This window comes from Myotis yumanensis, unplaced genomic scaffold (assembly GCF_028538775.1).
Source record: "Myotis yumanensis isolate MYYU_CA2020_CCGP unplaced genomic scaffold, mMyoYum1.0.hap1 SCAF_3, whole genome shotgun sequence".
In the NCBI taxonomy this organism is placed as follows: Eukaryota; Metazoa; Chordata; class Mammalia; order Chiroptera; family Vespertilionidae; genus Myotis; species Myotis yumanensis.
Genome location: NW_027223754.1, coordinates 67,349,047 through 67,361,757, shown reverse-complemented (window position 1 = coordinate 67,361,757; position 12,711 = coordinate 67,349,047). Strand labels below are relative to the sequence as shown.

General features: G+C 39.7%; 1 protein-coding gene across 10 annotated transcripts in view; it reads right to left on the bottom strand.

The window, feature by feature from the left end:
- LOC139006587 (protocadherin-9) overlaps positions 1 to 12,335 on the bottom strand; it is a 929,214-nt gene extending 916,879 nt beyond the window's left edge. For all 10 annotated transcript variants that reach the window (XM_070408966.1, XM_070408970.1, XM_070408967.1 and 7 more), the window contains exons 1-2: positions 12,251 to 12,335; positions 7,831 to 11,001 (exon numbers count right to left, since the gene is read on the bottom strand). In XM_070408966.1, coding sequence (XP_070265067.1) covers positions 7,831 to 10,866 — 3,036 coding nt within the window. In that variant the 5' untranslated portion in view covers positions 10,867 to 11,001; positions 12,251 to 12,335. The remainder of the gene's footprint in view (positions 1 to 7,830; positions 11,002 to 12,250) is intronic.
- Positions 12,336 to 12,711: the final 376 nt, after the last annotated feature.

Below are 12,711 nucleotides of genomic sequence, written 5' to 3'. Positions count from 1 at the left end.
AATTCCTTTGAGGATCAAAGCACTCACGTAGTAGCCAGCCCTCTTCATTATGGTAATGCTAGAGTTTTATAGACACCAAAGGTTTTCATCTGATTTATGTTTAGAGGAGTGTCTACATGTGATTGAGAGTCTCTTCTCAGGAGAGGTGAAGACCAGATTATGGGCATCAGGGTGCCACAGGTAAGTAGGTAAGTATGCATTGTCTACCTTGAATGCCTCGAGTCATCACGGAGCAAATCTGTTCATTATACAGGCATTTAGATTTTTATTCTTTCAGACATATCCAGTGTTTCTGTATTTGGAGAAAATAGGCAAGACTAATTCCCCAGGCTATAAATCCCTCTAATGTGGAAGGAAATGTGTTAGCTAGTTGTATTACAAAGCTTTTACTTCATATTTAATAGGCACCTGCAATACCAGCTTTATACAAAGCTCTCTACTTTGCAAATCTTTAAAACCTCACTTAATTTTCAGCACCAATTTCCTGCAATCTAAGGGCTTATGAAGGGTTCACTGTGTTCATACAGATCTATGCAGAATGTGCCAGAACTTTGCTGTCTGTGATGGCATTCATTTAGAGGTGAATCCCAAATTTCTATCACAGGCATGCTTATTTCCAACTAAAATATCCTTAGAATGAAAACTGAAGATTAAGCAGACAAAAAAAGGAGGCAAAGTAACTAGCACTGGGAGAGATATATGCAAATATCAGCTCAATGACAATTCTTCATACCATTTACAATTGAAGCTTAAAGACCCAAATACTCTGCAATCCATTAGTTTCTCAATATCCTGGAAGGGATTAGAGTATTTCTTAATCAACTGCTAACAGACTGAAAAAGGCCACAGACTGGATATTAACAAAGCAGTGTAATACAAAAATGCAGAGATGGTCCAGATAGAAAGACAAACTGTGGATGAATGTTAAAATATAAGATATGCAAACATGCTAAAACTGACCATATTTCTGTTCTTTCCTGCGGCCCACATTACAAATCTATATAAATTCATGAGTGGTAAGGCTGTAGTAGACTTTCAATAAAAGATAGATTAATTTCAGATATTTTCTCAAGAATAATTAATGTAATATGACTAGAATCATTCAAATGTGCCTCAACGATCTTGCCTGTGCTCACAGGGTGTCCCCCCAAAAAATGTATACACAGTTTAACTGCTGATAGCTCAATTTTGAAAATGAAATGTATTTTAATAAGCACTGCCTTTATAAGTATTTAAAGTGTGTATACATTTTCTGGGACACCCTGTATATCCCACCACTCCCAGCTGTACAGGTGGTGCCAAGTCCATCAGATTAAATGTGATATGTGTTCATAGCACTGCAATCAATCAAAGTGTTAAAAATTGGGGGGGGGGGGATATTTCCAAATGCATTTAGATGATGAATAAGCATGCAAATACAGATCCCTAGTGAATATCCTAAAGTTATATTATAGCTCAGAAAATTCCAGAGGTTCTGCCACTATTCTTGTCTATAGGAGACATCTGTCTATAAGAGGAAAACATGAGTGGGAGAGATTGCATATGGGTTGTTTTCCAAATTTCTTCCTCCAATCACTCCTTACTGCTAAGGAAGGGTAGCTGTTTAACAAATTTAGGAATTTCACATTTTAATGAATCTTGATTTAGGGAAAAAAAGAATAGAAATCAAAACCAAAATGTCAATCATGGTAATATATGTTCTATGTTTCTGATGACTGACAGCCCCGTAGGTTTGTATCAAACAAAGGTAAAAAGCATGTGTTCCTTTCCAAATGAAATGTTTGACAGAGTTAACAGTTTTCTGAAACAACTAAGGAAATCTTAACAGCAAAGTATATCTCCTTATGTACATGAGGGATTATATTTCTACATTTGGATTTGCTTTTGTGATCTGATGCAGATTTGGGGACACTAATTATTACAAGGGCCATAGCACATTAGCACAATTACTTATTGAGTGGCTGACTCCCATTTGCCTCCAGACACTGAAAACTTTAGAGTAAGCCCCTTGCTGACTTACATTTGCAAATTCTCAGTACTAGTATATCTGGCCTGTGATTAGAGTCATATTTCAAAAAACCTGATATACATTTTGAGACCCTGATATGTAACAAATTCTGGAAAGTATAATAAACATAAAATTCGCTATCAAGAAATCCAAACCTTAAAAATCTACATTAAATAATCCTAACTTAGTTTCCAACTATGTTAAATTTGTAAGACATTAACTTATTTGTTAATATTACCAAGAGACTAATTTATAGCCTTAATAAAGGATCCCATTCCAGAAAACACCAGACTAAATTCAGAGAAAGCTTACTCCAAGATTTTAAGAAAAGTGGTAAACAATTCATGACTCCGTTTTGCTTTTGTTCCTTTTAACTATACGTAAGCTAAGAGTTCAACTCTGACAAAGTCAAACTGAGAAATTTTACTAAAAAAGAACAATGCAGTTGACACAGCCTCTTTCCTGTAAACACCCAGTTTGGTACTGCTACCAACACAACCACTGTAACTTCCAGCACATAGTAGATTTCTGCATTCCCACAACAACAACAACAACAACATCAACAACAACAACAAAATTAGAGGTCAAAAAGTCTAAATAAAAATAGTTGTGGACACAGAGCTTATGAGAAAAAAATGGTATCACTTTCATACCTTAGTACTACCATGTAAAATAATGTACTGTGAACGAATTAAGAAGGCATTTGTAATATTTTGAGTGTAATCTATAGAAATTCAATATGAAAATGAAACTCCAAGAGTCAAAATAATCTCCAATTGGTTATGAAGAAACCTGATTTGAGATGTGACATTTTTCATTAAATGTAGATTCTCTCTTTTTTACTATTTCACATACTTTAACTTAATTTGTGCTATTATGAGAGGCTGAATATTTAACTAATAGCACTATGCATATGCCATAAGAATATAACATTATTTCAAGTACAATATTTTACAAGGCAATAATAATGATGCCAAAGCCTGTTCTGCGACACCATAAGGATGACTCATCTGAAACTCAGGGAACATCCATTGACAGTGTTTCTATATATAGAAATAATTGCAACAGAATTTAGAAAACAAGATAATAGAATATTTTGACTACAGAAATGTATTTTCTCTATATGAATAAATGTTCAGGAATCTGTAGGCACGGTTATGCTTACTAGAGTGGCAATTTTTTATTTGACCCTCCTTAAGGTTATTAGCAAGACATACTAAAAGTTATCTTAAATTTTACAGCTTAGGTGTAGCAAGCTGTGAAAAATATCAAATATTTGACTCACAAACCCAAGAGGAAAGGTAGCCAGTTTGAATTAGTGGCCCATCCATGTTTCAGATTCCTGAATCATTATCTAAGGGATCTGGGTATCCTCTATCTCATAAACAGATTCCATGATCCTAAGAGCACTTAGCCAAAAGGAAGGAGTAGAAAGAAAAACCAACAACTGGTAACAGTTTAAATATAATTTGCAATTTGGTGAGTAATTTTTCTCCAAATGCCACCTGTGTTCAAGCATCACAATATATTGCAAAATTTCGTAGTTTAAAATATCTTCAAGTTTTTGCTAGCCTCGCATTAGTTAACATTTTCCTCTTTCAGTTTCAATTGCATTTTTCTTTCTCACACTTCTAAATAGCAATTCTATGACTGTCTTGCGCACTTTACATGACATAACAGCATTTCAGTAGTGGTTGTAGTGGGATTACTCAAAAATGAAAAGTAATCATAAATGTAATATAGTATCTCTAAATGATTGGGAATAGAAGCAATTCCCTTTATACTGCGAAAGTACATGTATACACTTGAGAACAGCATGCATACACATTTTCAATGTATAATTTCTTCAATATGCACACAAAAGTATATACTAGCAAATACTTACTCTAGATTATGAAAAGTAAAGTAAGGATGTTTACGCTCTAAAATGAGCATTTCATTTAGAAAATGAAACATGACTGTTTACCCAGAACCAAACTCTAGTGCAGCTATCACAGATTATTTCAGGACTGGAAGAAGTTGTCAAATGTAAACAGGTCACTTTTTTCCCCTTTAACATTTTCATTTATACCCCCATAAAAAGCACACTGGGGCCAAGAAAATTAATTCCCTAAAGCTGTCAACTGGGTTGGAAAACAGCTTACTATAAAGCCTCCAGCTACAATAAACGGCTGCCAATAGTGAGCTGAGAGTTGGGCTGTGGAAAAACAGGTCCTCTGGAAAGGGTCATCTAAGAGGGAAACGAGCTGACGTTTCTCCTTCCAATGTGCCGAGGCAGTGGTTCTCAAAGTGTGGTCCCTGGACTAGCAGCATCAGCATCACCTAGGGTCTTGTCAGCGATGTGAATGTTCAGGCTGGACCCCAGAGGTACCAAAGCAGGACCTCTGGGAGTAGGGCCCAATAACCCAATTTAAGAAACCCTACAGTTGATTCTGAGAAAGCCTAAAATTTGATACTATCATATTTTAAAAGGCATATCCATTAAAAACATCTTTTTCTTTTAGAGAAAATACACCACTGCTTGCTATTATTTAAAGCCCTACTGGAATTAATTATATTGTCCTTCTCTTAACTCTATAACAATGAACTTTACTTATTTATGAATACATATCAAGATACAATCTTGCTTGAAAAAAAAAAAAGAAATTTCACTCAATCTGTGAATGCTAAGGGTACTTCCAAAAACTCATAAAAAATAATCTGTGGATAATTCAAGGACAGATCAGTTAAACACAAGGAAAAGAAAAGCTTAGTAAAATAGAGTGGATGAGGAATGTGGCTTACAGTTGTTTCACACGACCTTTGCAGGGTCATACAAGGGAAAACAAGGGGGTTTGGTGTGTATGTGTCGGGGGGCGGGTAACAATCAATGCTACAAGCAAACTCAAGGTATAAAAGTCAGACATTATGTTTCCACTGTATATACAATACAAATTAATAGTATTTGAGTTTGGTAACCCTTCCTCAAGAATCTGGCATTTTACCCAGGCATCAATGAGCGCCATTAGTGAAAGGTGTTCCTGTTAACAGCAATCTGAGCCTACGCAACTAAAAATCTTCATAGATTATATGTAACTTTACAAATTTCTTTGAAAGCTTTTGTGGTAATAAATCTTACTTTTCAAAATTGTATAGCTTCAGAAGCACAGTTAGTATGAAAGCCACTAGTTGAAGTAAACAAACTAAGAAAAAAGAATGTTTTCCTTTTAGTTTTAAATAGAGTGTCTTCAGATAATAATTATAGAGTTCAGTGGGAAAAATTAAAAGAGTAGTATATGATTTATGTTCTCATTCATAGAAAATATGCCTTTTCATACAAAAATTGTACATGTTGCTATCACCTTTCTCCCACTGTTCCTTTTCTCCAACATCACAATTTTTCTTTCTCATCATGAAAACTTCTAAAAGGTATAAGCAAAGCCATTACAATAGCTTTTATCATAATAGCGAATTATAGCTACATATGAACATCAAAATGCCTACAATGAGAATTGAACAGTGACACTTGGTCTCAAGAAATGTCTAAATTGCACTTCAGTTCCAGTTAGCGAATTACTCAGCATCCTATTTCAAAGATGACATCATACAAACACATATTGTTATGGCTAACTTAGGCTCGACAAAAGATCGTTGCCATACTTTGCTAAAATGCACTTAACATTTACGTCACTGTACTATAGTTTCAACTTTTGGGGCAAAGTCAGAAAAAGTGGGTCTGTATATTAATGCTACAATGAAATGAAAGAAAGGTGATGTGGGAAGAATATCAATATGTTTCTTTGGAAACAAATTTCTGTTTTATATTTAAAGTTTAAATCATGTTAGCTTTTTTCAACATATTATGCAAATCATATAATATCATCGGTATATTGTGAGTGAGCATCACATTAAAAGTCAATAATAAAAAGCGGTTTTCTTTCATTTCATTAAAATAGTTATTTTATACTTAAACTCATGTAGTTTCATAAATTACTTTTTCTTACCATGATTAACTATTTATCAACTTTTATAAACCTTTAGTAATCTCAGAAATATTCTAAATTTTAAAACTTCGGCTTCTTTTAAAAAGATGATACATTTAACATGAAAATAAGTCATTCCAACTTCCAGTTACATCTTTCAACTTCACATTCTCACTAGAACTTCTATACTGACTCTAATTCTTTTCATCCTATGTATTTAAGCTCTAAATATACCTTTAAATTGCTCTAGGGTTCTTTTTCTTTAAGAAATGGATATTTTAGTTGTATAATTATAGTCAACACATTGAATGATCTGGGAGTATCTATGTGATTCATTGTCAAAATTATTTTTATAAATAACCACAAAATCTTAAAGTTTCTCCAGAGCAATAAACACTAGAATATGAGAAGGAAATGGAGTTTCAATAAGACCTTCTACCCCACCTTACTCCCACACACACATACACACACACACACAAATGGTGTGTGTGTGTGTTGGGGGGGGAAGACTCTTGAATTTCCAATCACTAACCAATGACTGTCAATAAATACTACATGCACATTTATTTTGCTTTACTGTACTTTCTGAAATCTATATGTTCCTTATTTTTAACAAATTCAGATGGGCCAGCACCATGGATGGACTCAGTACCAACAAAGATCGAACATGGATTGCGAAATGCTAGAAAGGTGGTGTGGTGAGAGCTAATCACAAAAGAGCAAGCAAACGAACTGAAATGCCAGTTGCTCCAGAGCAACTATCATTAAAAAAAAGGTATCTTTGGCTGTAGTACCAGCTTGATATCTCCCTCCCCCCTTTCCTTGCTACTGCGGGATTGGCACCTGGCCAGCGCAAGCACATGATACCCTAGTGCCATCTACAGGCTATTACTGACACTCAAATTTCGTGGCAACAGACAAGCACCAGTGAAATAAATTAGACAGCGCTGCACTTAAATCTTTATTAACAAGGAATTATTAGACCTAAGAAAAACTAATTCTGGATTTGGTTGAAATATGAGTTTCTCAGCCTCTTAATCCCTCTTCGTATGCCATATTTCACAGTATAAAATGAGTTATGACAGATCACTTATGCGTTACTAAGATGAGAGAATATTTACAATGGATTCATTCTTTTCTATATAAATGAGTTAAATCAGGGAGACAGCATTACTTCTTTTTTTTTCTTTGCAAGAGTACTTTGGCCATTGTGGACAATCTGCAAACCTTTCTATGCAATACCCAACTTACTATATTACAATAAAATCATCTGAAATCAAAAAGAGGACCTATATGGCTTAGTTGCAATCTCTCCACAACCATGTGCTTCACAGCTGATGTACATTTACTATTCTACCATCTTGTTTAGAGACTAAAAAAAAAAAAAAAAGTTAACCCCTTTAGCAACCACAGCTCCAATATAATTACAGTCAGCCCTTCAAACATCATTTAACACTTGAGATTTGAAGGTGACTTTTCAGATGAAAAGGTAATATGAAAATCTTGAATTTGGGAACCCCAGGAGCAGAATTTGGCATATCAAGACAGGTTTTCTTCTTCAGCCAACATTATCTTGGGACATTTTGGAATCATTTCCTCTTTTCATCTTTTGCCTTTTGAAGCAAACTGGGAAGTTAAATAATTCTCAGAACTCAGAAATTTCAAAGCTGTTCTAAAAAAAAATCTTGACTGAGCCTCAGAGGAAGAGAAAAAGGGGTCAAGTTTTTTTTTCTGTTTTTTTTTTTCCTCTTTATAACTAAGCTAAAGTTCGACCAAAACAACAGACACACTGGCACGTTAGTACTGGTTGACTGGGCACTTGTATGCAGTACTTATAGACCAGTAGAAGTGCTCGTTTACCTGTCTGGTGTGTAAGGGGCCCTTTGTCTTGAAGCCTCCTTGGGAACTGCACTCTGAGGCACTGAAGTGATCTGAACTAGTGGAGGAGCGTTTGGACAGGGTGTCACAACCCCCGACAAAGGTGTTGTCCAAAGGGAGTTCCTGAATCACGTGATGCTTTTTCACGGACACTGGAGTGTCTGGTTTCAGATGGAAGGCAGGCTGTGGAGAAGCGGATTTGTAGTGCTTGGCCAGGTCAGGGCTGTTAGGCTTGAAGGTGGTCGGGGGTGCGGGGCCCCAGTCAAATCTTCCTATGCTCTGCTCCTCCAGCTCAGCCGGCAGGCTGATGGTCCCATTGATGGGTTCGTGCACCGCGTCATCGGGTTTGGACTCTTCGATGGTCACAAAGTTCAACAGCGAGCTCTTGGGAGACTTCCTTTTCTTTCTCTTCTTTTTCTTGTTTTGCTTGTTCTCCTGGTTGGGGGACATCCATTCAGCCCCTTGCTTGCTCCTCTGAGCTGCCTTGAACCGGGATGCGTGGCGACAGCGCACCAGCACGGTGACGAAGATCACGACGATGACCACCATGGCACCGGCCACGATGGCGATCATGATGGTGAGATAGTCCTCGTTTTGGTAGGGCTGGCTGCTGTCCCCTATGTTCCTGTCCAGGGGGGTCTCCATAGTCCTGCGAATCAAGTCGTAGATATAGGAGGCATTCCCAGCCGTGTCGTTCACATACAGAAAAACAAGCACAAGTGTGTGCAAGGACTTGGGGTAGCCCAGGTCGCTTATGTTGACCACCAGACGGTGCAAGCCCACGTCGGTGGGCGCAGGTTTCTCTTCCAGGGTGATGTTGCCGGTGACTGGGTCAATCCGAAACAAGCCTTTGCTGTTGCCACTCACAATTGTGTACTTCAGTTCAGCGTTCATCCCGGTGTCGATATCCACCGCAAACACTTCTGCTACCACCGAGCCAGGGATGGCCGAGAGGGGCACCAACTTGAAAGAAGTGTTAGACGGTGGGGAGATGACAACGGGGCTGTTGTCATTGACGTCCATGACATTGATGGTTACCTTCGCCGTAGAGGACCGGGGTGGCTGGCCTCCATCGGTGGCTTTGACATCAAAAGTGTAGGAACTCTGCTGCTCTCTGTCGAATGAGACATTTGACTTGATGACTCCGGAATAGGGATCCAACACAAAATTATCATTGTCATTCAGAATGGAAAGAGTCACAGCTTTATTCTCGCCAGCATCTGCATCTGTCACTGTGATCACCCCCACAGTACTATACTTTGGCAGATTCTCAGACACAAAAAACTGAAAGTGGTTATGAGTAAACTTGGGGCTGTTGTCATTCTCATCCAGAACAGTAACAATCACCGCCGCTTGGCTTTGGAGGGGAGGGGTCCCATTGTCCCTGGCAGTTACTGTAAAAATGAACCGCTCTTGCTCCTCTCTGTCAAAGACTCTGGAGGCTGTCAAAACTCCTGTCTTTCGGTCCAGATCAAAGAAGGAGGCATTCGGTCCAAGCTGGTAAACAATGTCTGCGTTTTTCCCACTGTCCTCATCTGTGGCACTAATAGTTGTTAAGTATAACCCACGCCGGTTGTTTTCAGAAACTGACAGCTCAATTACAGGCTGGTTGAAAATGGGTGGGTTGTCATTTTCGTCCTCAAGCTTAACCCTTACCAGGGCAGTCTGATTTAAACTGGGCTTCCCAGAATCAGAGGCAACAATTTTAAAGCTGAATTCTTTGGTGCCCTCATAGTCCAACAAAGAGGAGGTCTCTAACAAATACTGGTTGTCGTACACTGCCTTCAAGTGAAATGGGACCTCTCTTTCAATAAAACAGATCACTTTGCCATTCACATCTGTGTCCTTATCAGAAACTGTAATTAGGGCAATCTTGGTATTGACGGGATCTTTCTCGGACAAATACACCGTGCCATTGATGGGACTTATGATGTACCTGAGGTCTATGTTAGGAGGGTTATCATTCACATCAGTCACATTGATGGTGACGGTGGCTCGAGCCGGAGTGGAGCTGCCATCACTAGCCAGCACTGTCACTTTGTGAATGGCCGTCTCCTCTCGATCTAGGGACCTCTGGACAGTGATCAGCCCAGTAGTATTATTTAAAGCAAAGAGTCTTTTGGTAGCAGGGGCGACCTGGGCACCAAAAATGTACCGGATTTCAGCATTACTGCCTATGTCTGCGTCAGTGGCATGGAGCTGAATGACAGAGGTGCCCACAGGAGCATTCTCCGGGATATGGACCTCCACTTGCCCCTCCTTAAACACTGGCCTGTTGTCATTTACATCACTTACTGTCACCTGCAGGATGGCCGTGCTGGATTTCTGTGGAGTGCCTCCATCCTCTACTTTGATTTTCATCACATAGGTATCTTTCTGTTCTCGGTCCAAGTTTTGCTGAACAATCAATTGCGGCCACTTCTCTCCCTCCGGAGTTTCCACAATATCCAGTCCAAACACACTCTGCCCATTTAACAACTCATAATGCTGAACACCATTGAAGCCTGTGTCAGGATCTGTTGCTGATGGGATTGGAAAGCGGCTGTTGATCAAAGTGTTTTCTGGAATTGAAATGTTGATGACAGGAGATGGAAACATGGGGGCATTGTCATTGGTATCCTTAACAATTATTTTTATTTTGATCAGCCTGAAAAAGTCATTGGGGAGGATCACCACCTCAAGTTCAAAGAAGCACTCATTCTCCTCAGCGTAAGAGGCTCCAGCACAGAGTTTCTCTCTGTCTATTCTATTGGAGGTTGTGAAAATCTCCCCAGTGCTACTGGACACTTTCACCAAAGGGGCGTCCCCAGCTTTAGAAACCAGTCTGTAGACGAGGCTGGCACTGGTCCCTGTGGCAGCATTGATGTGAGAAATGTTCAGATCCTTTGGTATGTTTCCTATGGGCACATTTTCAGGCAATTCCTCTCTAATCGTGTAAATAAGTTCTTGAGCTATTGCGGAATCCAGCCTTAAACAGGCAATCAGAGCAGCCAACAGGTAAAAATCCCTCAGGTCCATGATAATGTATTTATTTTCTTTTCCCGAATTTTAGGGTTTAAAGGTTCCCACTGAGGAAGGATGCACGAATTGCAAGAGGAAGCGTGCATGGACGGGAGGATGCATTACATCTCATCGCTTATTTGGAGACAGCCACTGTCAACACAATTGTACAGACAATATTATTCTTCAGTAAACAGACACACAGTCACGAAACATCACAGCACATTTTCCACTGCATATTAGTAAACATGGCAGTTTGCGCTGCCACTGTTTGCAAGTTAACTCTGTGGGTGAAAACACTCAACATCCCCTGCTTGTTGCATTTGGCCAGAGGAAATAAAATCATCTACTTTTGAATTCAGGACAGCTGCTATTTTTACCTGTGTTCACCCACACTGTTTTTCAGGACACCGTTTAATGCACAACATGCATTCTTGTTCTCCTCCTCCCCTCCCCCTGGCTTACCTGCCTCCTGGTTTCTAACCCACCTCCCTTAGCTTTTTTTTTTTTTTTTTTTTTTTTTTTAGGTGGAAGTGAAAAACACTAAGTATTTAGCTGTGCTTCCTGCTAACTGCTTTGTCACATGTCAACTGTGATGAGTTTTCTTCTCTGCCACACTGAGTCATCTCTCTCTCTTTTTTTTCTTTTTTCTTCTAAAAGGACTATGTCCTTCTTTCCCTCCAGTTCTTCAACTGCCTTCTAACACAATCTTCCCGGGAAACAAGCATCGGACATGCTGCAGCATCAGCAGCAACGGTCACCGGCCACTACAGATCCGTATTGCCTAAAAGCACAACACCGAGACTTCAAATATCTTACCCAGACCTTGCTCTCATTTCTCCAGGTTGCCAAATTAACCCCATCAGCATTAACCAGCACGTTAAAACTTTACAAAATAATAATATAAGATTCCTATATCCTAGAGGTGAAAGAGAGTGTCAAGGTGTATGTGAAACGCAGCAATATTTCCATGTAACAGCACGATATTTTCTACAGAGCCTAAAAGAGAGGGGGGGGGGGGAATGCAGTTTCTTAACCCTGGTCTCTGTTATAATATTAGTAACATCTGCCACACATAAATACTGCAACCCAATCATGCAGGTTAAAAGGCTCCTGCTTAGATGCTCCCCTAACTGCAATGTAAACGGGTGCAAGGCTCCAGACAGCCACCCACTTGAGTAAAACTGGTCAGTTCTCAGGCTCTGATCTCATCTGCATTAGCTGCACGCTAGCTGATGCCCGTGATTAGTTCCGGCAGGGTGATGCAGGTAGGGATGCAGATACAGCCTGGTAGGTGAGTTCTGCCCCAACCGTCTACCCAATTACAAATATCCCCCGTCTACACCCGAGAACATATCTAAACACGGCATTTACAATTGTGCATGCGAAACTTTACACTTACGTTAGTTGCCTCAACCTTTCCCCTTTCCCGGTATGCTGCAGTTAGGAACGATTTGTTCCCACACATAGAAAGCCATGCATCTGGTAGCACGTTTGGGGAGAAAATCAGGAGCAGCACCGCGTTTCCTCCCGGTGAAATGTGTTGCTTCGGGCTGGCAAATTAGCAACTCCAGAGAACAAATTCGCAGATTGGTCGTTATTCTCTCCACATTCCTTCTCTATTACCCAGGGGGTCTGGGCTCTTCTGGTATTTAGCACGCACAGCATCCAGGCGCACTTCTCCAGCTCAGGGGTATTTTCCACAGCATCCAGCATACCATTTCCCTCCGATGTCAGCGCCGCTGAAGTCTCTAACTTCTTGTAGGAAACGTCAGAGTTGGGGTGATGGTGCTTCTCGGGCTGCTCTCCGGGGTGACAGCGGCCCGAAAAATTCCTAACGGGTTGCTCATCTCTTGCTGGTTG